The sequence below is a fragment of the Streptopelia decaocto genome (assembly GCF_964273445.1).
Source record: "Streptopelia decaocto genome assembly, chromosome: 1".
Taxonomy (NCBI): Eukaryota; Metazoa; Chordata; class Aves; order Columbiformes; family Columbidae; genus Streptopelia; species Streptopelia decaocto.
In genome coordinates, this window is record NC_138663.1 from 96,489,119 (window position 1) to 96,510,416 (window position 21,298).

At 39.5% G+C, this 21,298-nt stretch overlaps 1 protein-coding gene across 1 annotated transcript in view; it reads right to left on the reverse strand.

Moving 5' to 3' along the window:
- Window positions 1-2,479: 2,479 nt before the first annotated feature.
- The window catches only part of DHRSX (dehydrogenase/reductase X-linked), a 171,058-nt gene continuing 152,239 nt past the window's right edge, over window positions 2,480-21,298 (reverse strand). The window contains exon 7 of the mRNA XM_082058708.1: window positions 2,480-2,941. Within this exon, the coding sequence (XP_081914834.1) occupies window positions 2,744-2,941 (198 nt within the window). The 3' untranslated portion in view covers window positions 2,480-2,743. The remainder of the gene's footprint in view (window positions 2,942-21,298) is intronic.

Genomic DNA, 21,298 nt, shown 5'->3' on the forward strand with positions numbered 1-21,298 from the left:
ATCTGCTTTTAGTTCCTGAGATAGCTCTTTTGCAACTATCTCTACTATATGTTCATGGTATTGCACTGTTCTAGAAACCCCTGGATTTAGCACACATATTATTTTTCCTTCATGCAGGCACCATCTGTGTTCTTGGTTCTCACAAACCATGTTTTCAGTGTTGTTAAAAGTGATTTCATTGGACTGAGACCACTAACCAAGTGGTTCAGATTACACTGAATGCTACAACACAGAGTAGCTCTCTGAACTGTTCGCTCTTTTACCAATCCCTATTCCACTTGAAACTGGTCATGCAAACATTATGGAGCTTTGAGAGAGAGTTAAATCTGAAAGTAATTTGGTCCCATCTTGTTTGAGTAATCCTGGACATACTTCTAGCAGCAACGATGTTCTGTGGGAATGCTATGGCAACATCAAAATGTTGGCTGTCTAGCAGGCTTACTGCATCCTGTGCATGATCCGTGAATAAACAGAGGAATTTAGTTCCCAGAGTGTCAGTCTGGCACATTTCACAAGCACTACATTCACTTAACAAAAAAAAAAAAGTCAGCCAGTCATACAGAGTAAGTGCTATAGTGCCCGAGTGATAAATTTCCTGCTGCTAACCCTTGTATATACTAACTCTAACAAGCTAGGAATAAATCATGCATGGTCTAATTCAGAGGGGAAATATCCTCTCCTTCAGATTTTTTTATTATTTTTGTTGTCATCTACCTTTTTTTTTTTCCCTCTGCATCTCCTTGCTGTTTTCTGGATATATTAGTATGCTTGCTCTCACTTAGGTGTGATCTTTTTCAGAAAAAAAGGCTGGAGATATGGTCAGTGAAGTACCAGGTTTTGTCTAGGAAGTCCAAAAGGGTTGTTAGTTCAGGGTTCAGTGCACAGGAACAGGTTCATATGGTTTCTAGTCTTCTGCAAATAAGAGCACAACACCATGTTAGCACTTAGTTCTGTCATGCAGTGATTTCCAGTGCCCTAAAATGAATTTAAGCTTTATGGCCACCTATTGGTGTTTTTTGCTGTATATATCTTAAAAAAAAGGAAATTCAAAGACATTTAGAGGATTATGCTGCTTTTTCAAATAACACCTAAAATAAATGAGATGGGAGTAGGGTAGAGTTTACTCCATTAACAGCAAGAGTTCAGGCTTCCTAGTCACAGAGTACATGCTTGGAAACCTTCTCTCAGTAAGGACAGATCACTGAATCACAGAATGGTTTGGATTGGAAGAGACATCAAAGATCTAGTTCCAACCCCCTGCCATGGGCAGGGACACCTTCCACTAGACCAGGTTGCTCAAAGCCCCATCCAGCCTGACCTTGAACACTTCCAGGGATGGGGCATCCATGACTTCTCCAGGCAGCCTGTTCCAGTGCCTCACCACCCTCATGGTGAAGAATTTCATTTTATCTAATCTTTCAGTTTAAAATCATTAGCCATTATCCTATGGCTACACTCCCTGACAAAGAGTCCCTCCCCATCTTTCCTGTAGGTCCTCTTTAAGTGCTGGAAGGCGGCTATAAGGTCTCCCTGGAGCTTTCTAGATGTCTGAGGGAGATTTCTAACCTTGACTGAAACTTCCAGGGGATGTTTCTCTGTACATTATTCTAACGGTTTATCACCTTCTTTGTTAAAATATCTGCCAGGAACTTTTAAGGAGAGAAATACATAACAAAAGGGAAAATATCCTGTTGCTGCTAAGTCAAATGAGTAGACAGGGACTACTCTTCAGCATTGCAAATAAACAGTTCAAGGGGTGGATATTGGAAGTCTCCACAACCCTTAGCAATGTGGAAAAAGTGGGCAAGCATTAACAGTTTGCTGTCTCTTCCACACCAAGAACTCTAGTTTTGAACCTCATATGAACTAGGTTCAAAACCAACAAAAGGATGCAATCCTTCATGAAACAGGCAGTATATGACTGAATCTTCTTGCCAAAGAAAATGCAAGAAGTTACAGATGCAAGTTTACATGGGTTCAGGAGAAAAGGGGGCGAGTAATCTTAGCCCGCTGCCAAGACAAGAGGCTGACTGAACCCTCTGCCAAATCCCATGTTGCCATTATTATGTGTGATCCCTTCCTTTTCCTTATGGCTTGCCTTTGAAGGACAGCTAAACTTGGAACTGAAAACAACTGAATTCAACACCCTGTCTGAAGACCTTATTTATTTACATTTTTTTTGGTTCTGACCTTCACTTAAAACCTCTGGATAAAAGCTGACATATAAAACTAACGTCATGATAGAAACAACATAACGATCATGAATGCCAAGCGTCTACACTAGAACAGTCTGACATTCATTAGAAAGAGCCCTAAAGATTCTTGAAGCTTAAGGAAAAAAAGCTGCATCTTTTAAGACTGGATTAAAAAGTATTTTATATATATAAAGGTGGCTTAAGTTCAACATACTACAGACACGACATGCTCACCAGGGAAAGTCTTTTCTTGCATTGAAAAAAAAAGAAAACTCAACTCTGCACAAGGTTAAAGATTGTATTTTAATCACAGACTGAAACATCATGATTTACAAAACTGATGGTTAGATTTAAAACCAACCACTACATCTTTCTGTGGGAATACTCCCCCCACACCCTAGCAGACTAGGGGTTCATGTGAAGAACGGAGCTGTTCATGTTTGCCTTTGGGACTGAACAGTGATTTCCAAGATGATGACTGATGCTGCAAGAATTCACCTAAGATGCTTGTCAATGCATTTCATTTACCCAGCTGGAAGTGGCTTTTTCTAGGGAACTCTGCTAGATTCATCAGAAATCCCAACCATCTTGCAGCTTTCTGTCCAGAGCCTTCTCTGCAGCTCCTCATCATATGCTACGTCAGCTGATTTTGTCCTTTCCTCATTGTAAAGGTAGCAGCCACCAGCTCCTTCCATCTCGGGTGATACTGCTGCATAGATGCTTGTAGAGGCTCCTTCCTCTGGAGTCTACAGAAACAAAAGAAAACAGAACAAAACAAAACAAATTCAGGCAAGGCCGGTACAGTAGAAGAATTACATTATGGTATAAGACCTTACCAGGATCCTTATCCAAACCTCAGGCTGGCAACGATAAAAATGCCACCTATCCAGCTGGCAGAGTACGCTCCATTTCTACAACAGTGCTATTTTGGGATAGCTTAAAGCCACAGAACAGATATATAGAAAACTCTGGTCCATTTTTTCAAGAGCTAGTCAAATGGAGCATACTAAATAATTGATTTAGTTTTCACAGTTAGAGCTAATAAACCCCAAAGCAAACACAAATATTAAAATCCTCATTTAATTATTCATTTTGCAAGGATGAAAGGGTCTGTACTCTGCCTTAAGAAGATGAAGGCTATGCTGTGTGCACAATATGTTCATTGTAACAACAATATGACACGAACAAAGGATCATGGAAATCACAACTGTAAATTAAGATTCCACAGTTCAATCCAAGCAGGCAGGTAAAACAGGGAACGACATTTTACTCAGAGCATAGTTATCAGAGTTCTGCAGTGTCATAAAGCAAAATGGCGAAACATCCATAATGTCTGATATATATCATGAGTATTAAATGAAAATGAATAAGTGAACAGCTTAGAGTGATAACTCCTTTCATGCCAAAGATAAGCAAAACACTTCCATTTTGCACTCAGCCGGATCACACAGGTATCACTGAAATTATTTCAATGCCATTTTTTTTCCTTTTATTGAAAGGCATATTTAAAACACAGCATCTGACGTTTTGTCTGTATCAGTGATATAATTACGATCAATACCTGCTGGATAATAATGTTTAATTTTACAATCCTTGCAGTCATTCCCCGAGTCATTAACAGTACTAATGCTTCTCTTAGCTTTGTCTGCTGCACCTGACAGGATGTCTTTTTCTGAAGAACTCAACTGACAAATGAGACAGTATTGAATAGATTACCCAGTGCTTAATTTAAAAAAAAAAAATTAAAAAAAAAATATATATACACATATATATATAAATCTAAGTCATTTTAAGCCTTTTGTGACAAGGCGCAGATACTGTAAAAAGAAACAACTCCTTTGTTTTCTCACTGCACAATAAATACAACACAACTTACTAGAAATAATTATCTGATGCATCTAGCATTTGGTCTCATTTTCAAGTAAGTCAGAGTCTTGTCACACAATCACACAACAAGACAAGGTTACCCAAACTGCGACCTCTCCAGCTGCTGCCAGGGCAGAGCAGCACCAGCATCTGTGAAGAAAACACATTCCCTGTGTGGCCACAGGCACATTCCCCAAAAAGTGAATTGCTGAAGAAGGAATGTGCCCTGCAGAGGTACTTCCATGCACAGAGCTCCACTAATTCCATGCCAAGACCTTGATCAAAGGTGTTCAGTCTGAAAGAAAACTACTGATGCCAACAGGCTGCAAAGAGCAGTAATACCACCATATTTTCCTTCAATGGCCACAAAATAACCAGCTTTTACTATCAGCTACCACACAAAGACAGCATGTCCTGTTCCAAACGCCACCTAATGAAATAATATGATAACTCAGCTATTCAATGGGCTGTTCTCTCAGTGAAATTTCAGTCAGTATGCTAAAAAAAAAAGTCAGGTCCAGGTAACTGCCGGAATATTTTTAAGGTGACTGTACTGTGAGAACTAAAAACACAAAGTGCTTACCTACCTTAGTTTTGCACACTAGTACTGCTTCTTCGCCCTTCTCCATCTTATGGAAAATACTGCTATTCACATCCAGTAGATAATTTAAACAATATAAAGGAATCATGCATGCATAATTCTTTGCAGGAACGGGATGACTCCAAAAGCTGGAGTTCACGTGCTCACATAGTGGCTGCTATCACGATCAACTATGATGCAGTACAAAATACATTAATACTGTAAAGCAGCAGAACAATGATGAATACAAATATTCATATTTTATGCAAATTATTTTGGATGACAGAAAGAAACCAAAAGCTTTTACAGAACTGCTGTGCTTTATTGACACAGACAAACCATTACTTCATTGCTGGATGTTACGTTCCTGTGTTCAACTGTTCTCCAGTACAAACAAGTATAAATGTCAATGTTGATCACTCCAAAATCTTAATGACAACATCTCAAAACTAAAATGCTTAAAAAAAATTGTCTATGAGCAGAATTTTTGTGTTTATGTTCTTATGAGCAGTGCTCCCTACAGCCTCAGAGATGCATCTCTATGGATTTTCCTCCAGCATCAGCAACACCCTGTGCTTTTGCTGATTCAATGGGAAAGTTCTCTCAGGATATATGAAGATTTTTATTTTTTTCATGATATGTTAGGTAAGTTCCCATCAGAGGAGATCTATTCAAAATAAAATAAAATACATTAATTAAAGGCTATGTACAAGTTGAAAGACAGTCACTGATTTTATTCATACAGCCCTAGTAGCCCCTCACCAAGCCATTTTCTATGGCAAATAGTTTCCTGTTCTTCACCACAAAGAAAATATCGAGCAGAATCAGACAATAATAAATGTGCTTACATGGCCACACTGTGACCAGTCTAGAAGCATGGTGACATTGTCACTGCCCATTAAGGTCAGCTTGTGTAACTTTTCACAAGATTTAATTTGTTTTTCATCCTCTCCACCCTATCTAATAGGCTGACTAGAAGGTTCTATGCAAAATTCCTATTTAGTTTCTATCATTTGTTGCTAAAAGTGATTATCCAAACACATAAAGAAAAAAAAATACTATAATACATTAAGCACTTAGCATATCATGTTTTAAGTTAAAGGAAAACAATTTTTCCAGTGCAATGGGAAGCAGAGTTGAATATGTATGATTAATTAATTGTCCTATCCCATCTTCCAAGTGCTTAATTAATGCTGAAAGCTTCAGTGTACCCTTACTTGAAGTTCTCTTCCTTGTTTTTGCATGTTTTCTATTTTAATAAAGGTAAAAAGGAAACCCTGGAGTGCCCTGGCCTTCCAGCTGAGTGGATGACCAACCTGTTTTGAGAGACTGGAACAAAAGCATATGGCTGTGATTTCACCTCTGAATCATGCCCATACCCACCTTGAAAGCACTACACATCCACCTGCCCACACACAGCCAAGACTCTTTCCCAAAGTGTTGGATCTACCACAGATCCATGGTTGAACTACAACACACAGACACAGGCACACACGTCCTGCCTGTGTGCCACCACCTCAGGAGCTCTTGGGAAAGAAGAAGCTGGCAGTGGGTTGCAACCACTGGAGCAACTCATGAGTACCTGGATAGGGAGCAGGATTAATTGTTCCAGCAGTGGCAGCCCCACTCCTGGTTGCCAGATTTCCTGGGAGACCTATAGCTCTTCTTTTACCACATGACAGGCCATCAAAAGATGAAGAGGAATCATAAAGCCCTTGGAAAAGAAAACAACCACAAGCAGAAGACTACTGTCAAAGCAACATATCTGACCTATGCATTGATGTCAATGGCCTTCCAGGAAGAAGAGCACCTGATTACAGTCCACAGAAATCACCAGCCAGTGCTTCAGTACCTTGATCTATTAAACCCAGGATGTTTGTCATGATGCTCTATACAAATAGGAACAAGTTTCCATCTTTGGGACTCTGAAGTATCATACCAAAAGTTGCAGGTAGACAGGCAGTATTAATAAGTATTATTCAAATCACAGGGAGGATACTCTACACATTGTCAGAATTAAAAAACAAACAAAACAGTAATAGAATAATATATATCCATATAGGATCAGTAGCATCGTGTTCACAAGTTGGTTGAACTTGTCCTAAGACAGTACCTAAGAGGTATTCCTATAAATTTTACAATGCTTCTTCACTCTTCAGTTACCAACTTAATTGTGCTGAACTTTTTTTAATTGGATTTTTGATCACAAATTATTATATTATTAGTACCTAAGCAACTAATTAATACCTTTGTCATATCCAAGTAAAACTGATTTCTTCTTAACTTTTTCCTAATTTAATTCTACATCTGCAGTTACTTTTACTTGTTACAGTCTTGATCACAACTTTTGCTTTCTTTTGCAATTAACTATTTGTTTGCAGTATCCCTTCAACAGTAAATAAAGATCTGATTGAAATTACGTATCTTTGTATTGCTCATTACATGGGTAGGCTGTAGAAGAAGGAGATAAAAGATTGCTTGTGAGCAGCTTATTTAAGCAAAACACAGTCTATATACACAAAATGACGTTATTTTGGCATTATCTATTCTGAAAAAAAAAAGACGGTTTATTACAGAAGCTTTGATATTCCTTTTTTTAAATATTCATCTGTAGTAAGTCATCAACATAAAATAATTTTCCCTCAGCATCAAATGGAATATTCTGGTCTATGAAAACTGGGACATATACTAACAAGGTTTGTGTTTAAGTTTTGTCTTTTTAAGACTTGCCAGTTAACACATTTTGATTAATGCATTTTTAAGTGCCATATTATCTTGTCAATACTAGGTGCTAGGGCTCACAAAATGTGTCAGCTGATGCCAGCCAGTCCCTACAGCCACGTCACCATGAAATGTCACATCCTTTTCATTTGTCTGCAACAGGCACAATAGCTTAACTGTTTGGAAATCATGTGTCTGCATTAGTTGTACATGATGGCTTGGTGGTGCTTCCCTTGTTAATCTATGTACTCATCTAGTTCCACCTCCACCTGTATTCATAGTTCAGAGTCCTGGGCAGACAGTATGGTATATTCATCAGAAATCACGAGAAATTGAACAGGAAACAAAACAAACAAGCTCCTGTAATTCCTCTTCTGCAATCTATTCATTTTCCCAGCGCCATTTTCAATAAGTAGCAGCAAACAGTGAGAACCTTGCTATGTGTCTTAAACACGATGATTAACAGTTTGAATGGACAGCATGCACATACTTCAAGTTGTATTGGTTGATAGGGTCATCCATATGATTGAGAAAGCAGTAGTGATACAACCGTAGGTATCCAAGGAGTACTTACTCTGGAATAGCTTCACCCACTGCTCCCTTGGCCCAGTCAATCAGCTGATTGTACTTGGATTGTATTTGATGACTTCAGGATGCTGATGTCTTGAGACATGGCAGGAGAGAAGGTTGGGCAAAGAAGACAGAGACCAGGAAGCAGCTGGCAAACTCAATGACCAACATTGCAGTTGCCTTTTGAGGAACAGGAAGGACGGGCCAAACAGGCAGATGTGGACCCAGGACTGCCTGGCATGCTGGCAAATGGCTCAGTGCTAGGGAGAACACATTAAAACACCTCTATCCATGCAATCTGTGATGCAGAATATAAGTATTGGTGGAATGCCCCTCATTAGCAATATTAAGTAGACTGCTGTAGGAACACTCATCAACACTGTTTTTACAATCATGGTCCTACCTCATGTGCTTACATCTATTATGTCACACACCTCTCAGTTCATATGGAAAATCTACCCACGGGCTGACAAGCTAAAGAAGCTTTAAGGGCTTATATTTTTGGCACAGGAGTGCACGGTGTTTGCTCTGTGGTCTTGCTTTTTTGAATAGATGAGTTTCCATCAGGCCATTCCTGGCTCAGGTAACAAGAAGACATGTCTCTGGCTAGTGACACATTTCCCACGCTCCAGCTAGGAAGACACAGCAGGCCATCTTCTCAGGGTACTGAGCCATTTTTGCCAGCATTCTTTTACTTTTCTCAACATTAATTATTCTGGTAATGCTTCGCAAATATTAGTATTTTACTGACTTGCTTCTGGACTGAAAAACTTTGAATATCCAGAGTTTTCTGCCTCTTTGTCTTTCTTCAGGAAAAAAAAAAAGATGATCATCTGGGATTCCTGAACAGTACTATACATATGCATATACAGGCTTAACAATAAGAATAAGAACATTAAATCACCATTACTTGGTACAGCAAAGTCTTTCATCTACTTGCTGGCAACTAATGGAGGGGAGACACCCAGTCACTCTTAATGCACTGCTTGACTCTTAAGAACAAAGGCAAACATGAAGCTACCACAACACAGAACAGTTTGAAAACTGTCAGAAATGGAGTAGGTGGGATTGCATTCCCGTGAATATTAAAACAAACAAACATGTGGGCCTGTGTTCCAGGAAACACTGATTACTGTGATCTGTGAACTACCGAATCATTTCAAAACTTACGGGTGTAAGACTCCAAGGTGAAATAACAACAGCAACTCTGGTGTCGCAGCCTCCTGGTGCAGACATGTGCTACAGGAGCTCAACCCTCATTGTGTAACTTCTGCAGTGTCTAGACCTCCTAACATGACTGCTGCTTTGAAAATTTCCGCCAAAAAGTAATTAGTTGAAACAGTGAGAATGAAGACAAAGGCTAGAAAGGAAACCATGATGCAGGTGTAAGGACGTGTTCAGCAACCTTTGATCAATAAGGCTGCAACAGCTGACTGTAAGTCCTGGTAAGACTGGTGGCCAGGACCAACTGAAAGATCCCCAGGAAGCCAAAGCTGCCAAAGGTCTGGCAGCATGGCTTTTCAGATACCTCTGCCTTCACTCAAAAGCCCTGGTTTCCATCTGTGTTCTTTCTCTCCTCCTATTCTTTCCTACATAGCTCACTATTATTCTCCTTCTATCCAATTTCTGCTTTGACTATAGACTTGAAAGAGATAGAGATGTTTTATTGAATATACAGTTCTCCCTAGAGACCCAGTCAGCACCATCAAATTAATTTCTCTTCAATTCTCAACTCACGCAAAGAGAATTCTTTAATAAATTCACTCCATAATAAAATTCTTTAGGTTCATCTTTAAAAGAGACAGAAGTTACAAACAGAAATGGCTCAGTTGAAATGTGAAGCCTTTCTCCAGACAATGTTGTGGCTACAGAGAAATAATTTCTGAATCAAAGATATGAATATGTAATAAAAGATGAAACATTGATGAACTAAGAACACAAGGCAATTTTCGAACCAAAAAAATACCAAAACATCAGAGGAAAAGAACTTTTATAATATGAATAATTTATGGCTATTCTAGGAAAAAGAGAAGCTTTTTTCCTGAACATCTTAGCACAAGATGCTGTAAAGACCAGAAGCAGAGATAGCTGGCAAAGAAACACAAAGAGTATCAAATCCTGAGTCTCTCCTTCCCTTTCCATTGAAACAAAATTTTCTGGAAAGACCTTTCAAGAAAATCCAGGTATTCAGAGAGCCTGGGAAGCCCCACTTCATCTTCACATCAGCCCCTACATGGGTGGCTGGGAAGCCTGCAGACAAAGGAGGCCACAGAAGAAAGCAGCTGTCACCACACGACTGCCAGGGTCAGCCTGTAGCTCCTGGAGCCCAAGGAGCAGGCCGGCACCTGGGCTTGAATGTCTGATTCCCCATGAATCTTTTGATGGAGTCAACAGTGGAAGTTTTCACTTTGTTTTGTGTCAGAGCGATGCCCTCTCAGAAATCCATTTGGAAAATTGCCAAGGACCTCTACTCTGAAGCCCTGGGATGGCTTTTCTGTCAGACTCAAGGCATGATCAAAGGTTTACTGAGGAAGACAATGGCCATTGCTCTGAAGTGTACGCTTCCAAAGCAGCTGCTTCAGACCAAGCAGGATATCATGGGTCCTGCCAAATAGCATCAAATACCCATGTTATCAGGCAGGTGAATGAAGCCCCGGTTGGCTGGCCAGCTTTGGAGGCCACACTGAAGAGATGTCAATTGACTTCAAATAGCAGCTTCAACAATGAACTCCCTTGCAGTCTGACTAAAATAAATTTATGTTTCTTAATTTCAAACTGAATGTCTCTCATTTAGAAGTGCAATATAACTTCAGTGATTTGAGCAGGAGTGTTTGTAGATCCGTACTTTGCATTTTCTAAACTGCTGAAATGAAGGACTAGAAGAATTATGTTTAGTTTTAAGCAACTTTCAAAATAGAAACAAGAACCCAACTTTACATTACGGAATATGAGCAGAGACTGGAAACTTTGGGTCAAAGTCATTAACCACAAGTGAGTCCTTTTTTCATTTTGTCAAGTCCATTTAGGAAGATTACTTGGCCTGAAGGCTGATCCTTAAGCTGACTTTACAACAGACAGTGACGTCTTTAAAGTCAGAAGTGAGATATTGTTGCAGCCACTCAAATTACATCAGACTTGTTACCTCACTCAGCTCAGTAACAACATGCAAAATCTGACAGATAGGAGCCTGCTGCTCCAGACATTTCATAAACATCCAGCCAGAGACAGCCACTTGCTGGAAGAACATCCAGTCTCTAGGAAGGAAGGCAGGCAATAACAAGAGAAGAGCGCTGAGAGAGTACACATACATCACAAAATGCTGATGCCTCTCCAGGGAGCATGACACTCTCTCTGGTTAACCAGCCTTCTGGAAACCAGGTGATGTCCCACAGGTACCTATGGCTGAGGATGCCTGACTTAAATCACTCAGAACTGTCCTGGCTGGCTTTACATAATCTGTGATTTTCTGCAACAACTCTTTTCACAGACAGGCAAAGTGATTTACTGAAGGAAATGTGCAGGTCAGAAGAAGAGATGAGGAAAGAATAAACCTCCTAAATCCTAATCCTGATGCGTTGCACACTACGCTGTTGCTCCTTTTCTGTGTTTGTAAAGGAAAATACACAATTTATTTGTTTACTACCAGGTCTATGGCCATAATTATAGTATCATGTGAGCAATTCAACATAATCTTCTTCATTCCAAGATGCAGACTGATCTATCATTAAGTAAGAATACTTAATTACAACTTAGTATTCATGCTAGACATATGCTAAGGAAACATCCTGATATTTTTATTAACTATTCAAGGCTTTAATTCTGAGTTTTGAACTATTACTATCTGAGAAATATAAATAAGAGCACAAGTCTACTTCTCCCTCCAACAAAGCTCTTGGGGGGACAACCTCCTTGATAGCTAGTGGCTGGAACATCTGCATCATTTAATAATATATTCCAATTTTTTTAGCTGAAAACACAGTTTAAATGTGAATCAAAATGTGAATGGAACAAAATTAAAGCGGACTTAGAGTGACAAACAACCATGAAAGCTTTAGAGCTTTCATTCGCTAATGCATTACCTTATACCATTATGTGGGTCATCTTTGGTTTGCTGAATTCTTTCAAATGATGCCAGACTTCAAAATCAAAATGAAATGGAGAAACATACAGAAGCATTTACATTTGAAATGGTATCTGCATTTTTACTAGCCCCAAAGAGTAGGAGACACAGCAAGGCCCTAAGTGGTGAAGAGGTTGCTCCTGAGTGCATATACCTCTGAACAATTTATTTTATTACTTGCCTCCTCGTGCAAAGTAAAATGTCTTTGCCAGCTTTTGCTGAAAATACATGACTTCAGGAATAAGATATATGGCCACCTCTGACTTGTAGTCACCTACCGTCATCTCTCCTCACTTACTGTTTAACACTTGACCAGTCATTTTGCCCATAAATCTTGTTTTCCCTTCTCAGAAAATAGAAACTGACACTTATATCTCTGACTTCACAATGTTCTTATGAGGACTTTAATTTTTTTAATACTTATAAACACTGAGGACAGGCATGGATCTCCCAAATGTTTAAAAGATAACCACAATATAGAAAACTTCTACTAACTACAAAGAGATCAAAAAGCGTAAAGACTGTACAGAGCACAGACAAAATGAAATAACCTCAAATTACATAGGCCAGCAGCTATTTCACAGCCTCTGCTGTTTAAAATTGCTACAGCCCCCATTTTGCACCCCAAACAGCAGCAGGGCTATTACTAGCCATGGGCTCAGCCAGGCAGTGGGGCTGTGAGAGGCTGGCTGCCTGCCCAGCTCCTCACTTGCCGGCTGGAGGCTCCTACTGAAAACAGGTGGCTCAGGTGAGAAGGTGCAAATCCCTTCCTGGATCACCAGGTAAAGTCAGTAGAGGACACTTCAGGACTCAGGCCATATGCCTGTACCAGCAAAGAGAGGGAACAGAAATGATAAAGCACACAAGCTAACTCACAATGGCTACAGAGTGCTACCTCTCTGCATTAGTAGCATGCAAGATGAAAATATGCTTGGGAAGATGGGAGAGATGAAAGCAAAAATACACTTTCCCCTAAATTTTGCAGCGGCATGCTAGCTAGGCTGCAACATGACCCATTGATGGATCTGCTGCACACAAAACTCCTGTGTGGAAAAAGAGACATCACCTCACAGCGCTTACCCTCACCCTGGGTCTCAGCCTTTGTTGCTTTTTCCCCTTCACTGACTCCAAGCCTTTCTACAGGACTGAAACACGATAGTCCTGCAGAGGCTGCGCTGGCTGGAAGAGGTTTCAAGCAGATTGTCAAATACCATTTAGCACTGTCCATGCCCTAGCTGATCTGCGTTTCTGTTCTCTATATAGTTACTTTGTTTAAGTTATTGTTTTGCAATATTCCCCAAGCTGAGATGAAAAAGCCCAGACTAGAAGACAGAGTGGTGGAGAGGGAAATTCCCTCTCTGCAAATTTATGTTTCCTATAATTCCAGTTGCTGGCAACTTCAGCATTTAATATTGAATGATAACCCAAAAAGATGTAAACAAGGGGCTTAATTTAGGTATGTCCCTAGTGACATACTCCAACGATGTAAAACAAGAAGAGTAGACTAATTTCCTATAGTTATTTTAGTGAAAGAACAGAAATAGGTGACAGTGGCTCAGATTTTCTAATCTTATCTTTCTGACAGATACAGTAAACAGAACTAGTTAGTTCAAGTCAGTAATTACAGATTATACATCCTCGGTTTTGATGAGAATAATGTGCCCAAGAAGTTCGACATATGTGTGTTAAAGTAATAAAACCCTTTTAAAATGACAGTTCTCTTAATTTTAATTAAACTCATATTTCATATGGAAGCAGCTTGTAAAAAAAAGTAAAAAGCTTAGTCATCTCATAAACAAAACTACCATTTCCCATTTTCTTTCACAACAGAATGCTAAAATCATTGAATCACAAATAGATTCTGAAGCTATATGATTATGGACCTGTCTACATAGCCTATCCTCTCAGTTACTCAAGAGGAGTACTAAATTTGAAGTCTATATTCAGTTCCGAATCGATATATCTGAATGCTTACTAACCCTGCAGAATCCACTAAAAATGGAAATGCAAAGGAGGACTGAATTTTATTATTCAAATCCAGCTTTTTTTGTGTAGACAGAAAGTGAGTTTTAGCTCTGCAACTTAAACCTCTTTGTTTAAATAAGTCAACCTTGGAGCTCTTTAGTGTCCACCAAGGAATGTATCGATGCCTTCAATTCAGAAAAGTCCCAAAGAACATATATAACTTTAGACAGGCAAATAGTGCCATTGATTTCAGTGAGATTAGTCATGTTTCTAAAATGATGTCAGACAAGATTTGAGGCATCATATCTTTTACTGCAGAGCTCATTATAGAGGAGCAAACACACAAGCTCTCAGTCACACAAATGCTTCTCAAGATCTGAAATGGAAGCAAAATCTTCTGTCTTGAAAAAAATTACTTATGAGTTTAAACCCATTACATTTAACCAGCGAAACAGTCTGAAAGAAGGGCAGGTCGGTACTCATAGTGCCAAGGGGGTTGTTAGCTTGGGAAGGGGTGACAATAGCATTCATTTGCAAAAAGGGCAGAGAGAGGTGGTAGTTCTGGGCAGTGGATCAGATAAAGGAAAGCAGGGAAGTGGGATGTACAATTAAGTACAAATACCCAGATTTACTGTCCACTTAAGTTAATTTTAATATCCAGACTTATTCTGAAGGTCCTTTGTAAGCTTTCATTAAGGTACCAGATGGAGCCATTAGTTTGTGAAAAATGTCTCCCTTGCAACGGTCAGGACTGGATTTGGTGACAGATGTGGTCCTTCCCCTGATCCTGCTTCCTTTGACAGATGACAGAAGTCACAACAGAAGTGTCATGCTGCTGTACAGGTGACACGGTAAACCCCAGTCCTGTGTGAATGACTAAAGTGACTGTCCTGGCTCATGTCACAGGAAGAATTGGTTACAGTTCCAAAAATTAAATTCACAGTGGCATTTCTCATTACCTGACAATGAAAAACTGGAAAGAAGAAAAATATTTAATCCCTTCCATACCTAAAGTCTTTTCCCAGCCTGCTATTGAAAAAAAAAAAAAAAAAACCAAAGTCTTAGAAAGTCTTCATATTCCTTTTATTTCATTCTCAGTCTTCATATTCCTTTTATTTCATTCTCAGTTCCTGCCTCTGCAGAGACCTTCTGATACCAGACCGGTTAAGGGCATAGGTGGCTATGATCCAGAGACTTACACTCGCAGAATTATCAATAGCCAAATTAACACATTGTGAATTAATGTTTTCTTTTTATTAAGTGAGCCAGGAGAGTTTCTGTTGTGTTTGTATTCACAAAGCTTTTTGGCTAAAAGGTTAGAGCAGTTGTTTAGAATGGGAAACAAATACTGTGAGGTTTTGCTGTTCGATAAATACATGTTACAGACTCTGGTGCCGAAATAATTTCCTTTGTTCAGGAAGCCCACATTGAACTACACTCTTTGGTAATGCCATTTTGCTACACAGGTCTGCTTGCCTTGAGAGTCCGATCAATGAGCCGTCCCCACTCACTTGTGGTGATGCGCTGCAAACAGCGATGCTCCAGATGATTAAACTTCTGCTTCGCCAGAAAAAATTCTAGTTGAATTAATCCAGAACTGTGCTGTGGTTTAGTAACTGCTTTCAACTCGTAAAAATATGGGCTGAGGTCTGAGCAGAAGCTTGGATACCAGAGCAGACTGCCTGTCCCAGCTCTCCCTGCCGCCTCGCCTGCCTGCCCGGCAGCTTGCTTAAAATTCTGCTCTTCACCTGCAAGTCTGCACAGCTCTGCAGCCGCCTATTGTTATTTAATAAGTGCTTCACAGTGGAATTGAATTGTTCCAATCAAGATTAGGACTCTGCTTCTCTAGGTGGTATGCAAAGCATGTCTGCAGCCTAAACTTTCACCCATTTCTCCGTCTGCACTTTCATTATGTCCCATGACAGTCTCACAGACAGTCCCAGCTCTTATTTATTCCCTTTTCCTCCTCCTAAATGCCTCTTGACAGGCCTTCACTGCAACCTGACTGTGCATGGCTCCTACAGCAGCACACCAGGCACTTGCCCCTGTTGGGTCAGATCCTTTTTTGCAGCCCATATGCCATGTAGAGGAGGGTCTCCTCAGGGGCTCCCAGTGCTGCACTGCCACTCACTGTCGTCGGATCACCCATCCACGTCACCAAATCCCTTCAGAAACTAAAAAGAAGTAAAGAGTGGCCTTCAAAGCATGAGCTCTTGGGGCAGATGGCTCTTACCATCTCTGGAGCAAAGGAGCAAGCCCAAGCCTTTTAACAGTAAAGAAAGAAGAGGGAAATCTTAGGTGAAAACTCATCAACACTTTGACCCAGCCAAATCTGAGATGACAGGACAAAGGGTGGGTCTGCAAGCAGTGCCAAGCCCTTAGAGCAGGGCAGAAAACAAGGCTCCTCTTGCAGCAAAATCACAAGGGCCATTCAAAACGGTGGTGTGACAGCGTGCTGCATTGCTGGATGCATGGGGCTACAGGGAAGAAGTGTGAGTGGGGTTGGTCTCAGGGTGTGGAGGCCACCAGCATCAGCCACGATCCCACTGGGGCATGAGCTGCTCCTGCAGCTGGAGGGACAAGCTGCAAAGCTCTGCTCCGCTCTGCAAACATCAGATGAGATGATGTGTCTAGTCTTCAGTCCCTGAGCTCTGTAAAGCAGCCACAACTGAGAAGCAAGAGTATCCCAAACAGTATGCTTGTTTTATAGAAAAACCATCTAAACTTTTGTTTTTACCAATTATATAAACTCCTTAGTGACCAACACGTAACTGACCTTTATTTTTAAATCCGTGCTCAATAAAAGAGGACTGCAATTGTTTGTGAACTTTGCAAAGTCTGTAACATGGCTTGGGGGAAAAAAATTAAAATTAATTTATATTTGTCTAATCCCTAATAGCTCCTGACAGTCTGTGGAACAAATAGTTTTAATTATTTTCTCCTTGTCGAATTTCAGGTCTCATCATTTAATAAAAAATAGCACATTACTGACAATTGGGATTAAAGGGACACAGTAGGAAAACCAGGAAATTACATTAGCATCAAACAGTGACAAATATGTCATTCTTATTACAGTCCTGTCCCAAGACAGCAGAACATTTACAACTTCCCCACCAAAAACCACAAACAAATCAAACAACAAACAAAAAAAAGGCCCTTAAGACTTTTTTCCATTTATCCTGAGACTTATGGCTATAGAAAATGTCAATGTGATCCCTGCAATAAAAAATATTCTAAGGAATTATTTCAGTTATTAATGAACAAAGGATAGATCTAACACACCGTTGTAAAATAAGTGCTACTTATTTTTTTATCTGAACTACTGATGCATGAAAATAACTCTAGAGCTAATCAATAAGTAATGACTATATTTCAGGAGTAATGCTCTGTTCAGAGGAAAAAAGTGGTTGCAGTTCACAAACAATTATTGACACCATGAAGCACATGAATCAATACCCACAAGAGATCTGCACATTATTTAAAATTTCTTCAGCAATATTTGCCTTTGTTCCTTTGTCCCACTGTAATTTTTCCTGCCTGTAATACTGTGACTATATTAAAGGTTAGTGTGAATATATTACTGACAGTAGAATAAAATGCAAAAGCTAGACTTCTGATGGATAAGTCTAACAGCCAGCAGTGGCATGACTGTTACTGGAGCGCTTGTAGCCACGGGACTCTGTGCAAAGCTCTTTCTTATACAAGACTTTACCAGTCACAAAATGATCAAGATCTCACCACTTATGGGCCCAGTATAACCCTGCAGGACTTCAAATTTTTAAAGTCTTCCAGAATTCTTTTTTGGTGTGCAATGGTTTACTGCTCAGGGTAACTGGAAGTACGTGAGGTGGCTGGAGCTGGAGGTGGTGTGCCTCAATGCTTGCTGAAGTCTCCCAGGGAGACAGATTTATCACCCTCTCCTAAAGTGAACTGATGAGTTCCCACTGGTCTAATTCTCTAAATAAAGCCCCTTGCCTTGTTTTTATCACCAGCTCTGTGTAGAGCAAGGGAAAAGCATGAACTAGTCCAAGGCACAAATCTGAATTCTCCTCTGTTAACACAGGAGAGAGAACAACCCATTTGTTCTTCACTTGCATGAATGAATAACCCCAGATGTACAAGGCTCTAACATTTTTCTCTTTGAGTCACATGTGGCTTCGAGATGGTTTATAGCCCAAAATGATGTACCTTTACTTTAGGTTTTAACTGCAAATCAGTCTGCTTGCCCCAGAACAAACATCTGGTCTTTGCCTAGAAAAAAAATAGACAACTTCACGCCTGACATCAGCACATGGCTACTTGAACATCTGAGAACAGTTACCAGCAGCATGTGACAGTAGGGAGAGATTTTCAAAGGAATAAATACCCAGCTGTGACTAGAAATCACCAGACATGGGTGTCTTAGTACAGTTCTGCAGAAGAAAATATCAGTATTTTTAAATCACTAATATAATAAAATGGAGAAATGTGGTTTAGTTCTTGAAAAATGAGGCAGGTTCCTCTTCTACTCTAAATTAATATTACGAAGAATTTACAAATAGCTGTTTTTCACCACAGCAGAAGTAAAACAAGCAAGCAAACAAAAAAACCCCACACAACCACAAAGAGAAATTTGAAGAGAAAATAGCACTGAGGTACACGTTCTTACAGAAAACGCTTCTCTAAGCAAAAATAAATGCACGAGCCGAGTATGCTCTTTAAGTCCTTCTCTGAAAATGTAAACTAATTTCAAAGAAGATCACTCAGGGTTTTTTTTTTCCTTTTATTTAGGCAAGTATGAGAAATTACAAAATGAGACAGAAGATTTTCTCAGCATAAACTTCATTTGCAAGTAGCAGAGTTGCTCACACTCATACAGTTTGCTTTTGTGTGGAAAAGGAAATAAAATCTAGACAGTCCTCTGGCCTGCATTAACTGCTGCGACATTAAATAAGTAGAAAGATAATTGTTTCAAAACTATGAAGTGTGAAGGAAGTTCAATGAAATGGACATGAAAATATATGCCAGAATATATTGGCATAAATTAAAAATACACATAAAAATATGTACTTATGGAGTGAAGAGCAGGAAAGGAAGCTTTTATCCCTAAGCTCATGCGCCTGAGCGCACTGCCCTGCCAGCTCTTAGTTTTCCAGTTTAATTTAGAGAAAAGGTTACTACCATCCATCATGTTACACGGGTTGTCAGAAAAGCCAGCTCTATGCATTTTATCATTAAGAAGCCCCAGTGAAGAGGTATTTTAAACGTCTGTGAAGGAGGTTAGCTGACTACTTGCTAGCAGCACTGTAGCTTTGTCCTTTCTTCTAATTCAAAAGTATATTAACCAGAGGATAATTGCAGCTGTTCTCATCCATAATCTACAGTGACAATAACAAACAGCAGACCAAAGGAAAAGGATCTTGCAGTCTTCCAAAATATTTAGTGCTTTGCATTTCATTAGAGCTATTTGTCTCTTCCCTAAAAATTCTTAGGTGACTGAAATTAAGAGTGAAAGAATATTGTGGAAAACTACTTAATAATGTACTTTTAACTTGCAAATCTACAGTAAGCTACATTTTTGTTTAGTTTATGATTAAAAAGGAAATTACATTTTTCATTAATATAACTTATTATATGAAAAAGTTCTATGCTTGAAGGTAAGAGATATTTTAACATGAAAATTATCTAGTCTCCACAGACTTTGCAAAGGGACTTCAAAACATGGAAGGCATGCCAGGCTGCTGCATTTTAGATACATCATTTTTTCTATGATAAAGGCACTTTTTAACTGTAATAAGAGAATACTTGCAAAATCCTGTTATTAAATACCTGTTGTCTATAAAAGTTTTACAGAAGTACATGTTGACAGCAAAAATATGGAAAAGCAAGAAATGAAGTTATAAGTTATATGCACTTAACAAAAGTATCTTCCACCTACCACACAGGAAAATAAGGAACTTTTTTAATGCAAGAAAGCTCTTTACATGAAGAAATACCTATTGGCTCAAATAATCCAGCAATGCAGTATTCCTTACCAGAGAAACTATGCACTGTTTACCAATTCCTTGAAGTGGTAAAAATACATCTCAGTGACATGATTCATAGACAGATATTTCCATCATAAATAAAAAAGAAACCCTAGAGGCCACTGGCAGCAATGAAAGGTGAATGAGAGATTACTGAAATACGGCTAAATTGAGGGCAGCTTAAGAGACCTATGTTTCAGTTCACCGCACCATTTATTTCTTGACAGTTCAAATTTTTGGTATAATCCAAAGGATTTATTTTTAAATCTAGCCATCCATTCATATCAGAGGCCAAAGCTTTAACCTAGTAACCTGGAGCATTGACACATCTTAGCTATCATAACAGATCCATGATCAGTAGTTTGCAGCAGGTCTATTGCTCTAAAATACCACATCACAGTTTAAATAAAAAAGTCCACAAAAGCTAAAAAAAATTAAAAAAAAAAAGAGGATTTTTTTTTTTTTTCAAATTTTAAAATATGCAGTATAATTTCTCCATAAGAAACATATGAGAAGTAGTGGCGAAAACACCAATTCAGGTGAGGCAGACTTTCCATCACAAAACAGGAATGCAAAAATATCTTTCTTCCCCTCAGGCAAAATCCTGCAGCAAACTCCCTGTTCTGGACATTTTAGGAATGGAAATCCTCATTGTGCAAACCCCCACAAGTCTACTCTGAACATGGAGTGTTGGAGCTCCTCAGCTGACCTCCAGCAGGGCTACAAGCCTCCCCAAAGTCAGTCATCTCAACAGTACTTCAGATGCAAATGAGGCTGTCAGGAAGGCCCAAGACGATGGCCTTGACCTGCTTGTGGAAGCACTGGGGAAGGCACGGTCCCTCGTACCAGCGTCACCAGTACTCCTTGGTGCCTGGCCTCTTTGCTGGAAGGCGTCTCTTGAGCACTGACTTCTAGAAGAACCCTGTGGTAACCCAGATTAGAGATTAATAGGGTAGCTATGTCAACTACCTCCACAGGTCTGTTTACAATTTACCTTGGCTAATTTATTTTTAATAGCATGCACAGATTTATCAATCAGGACACTAAAAGATCTAATTTTCATTGAAGGCTCTTCAGTCTGACCCATAGCCCCATCTTCACTTTTCTTCTGTAAACAAGAGCCAGCATTGCTGGAAGCACAGTTCAACACAGCTCATCAGCAAACAACTGGGAGAACTTTTGTCCAGAAATGCAAGGATGGAGGCAAGTGCAAGAAGTGGCACATCTTCACCAAAGGTTTTCCTAAAGAAGGATTTGCTGGGTACTCAACACATTC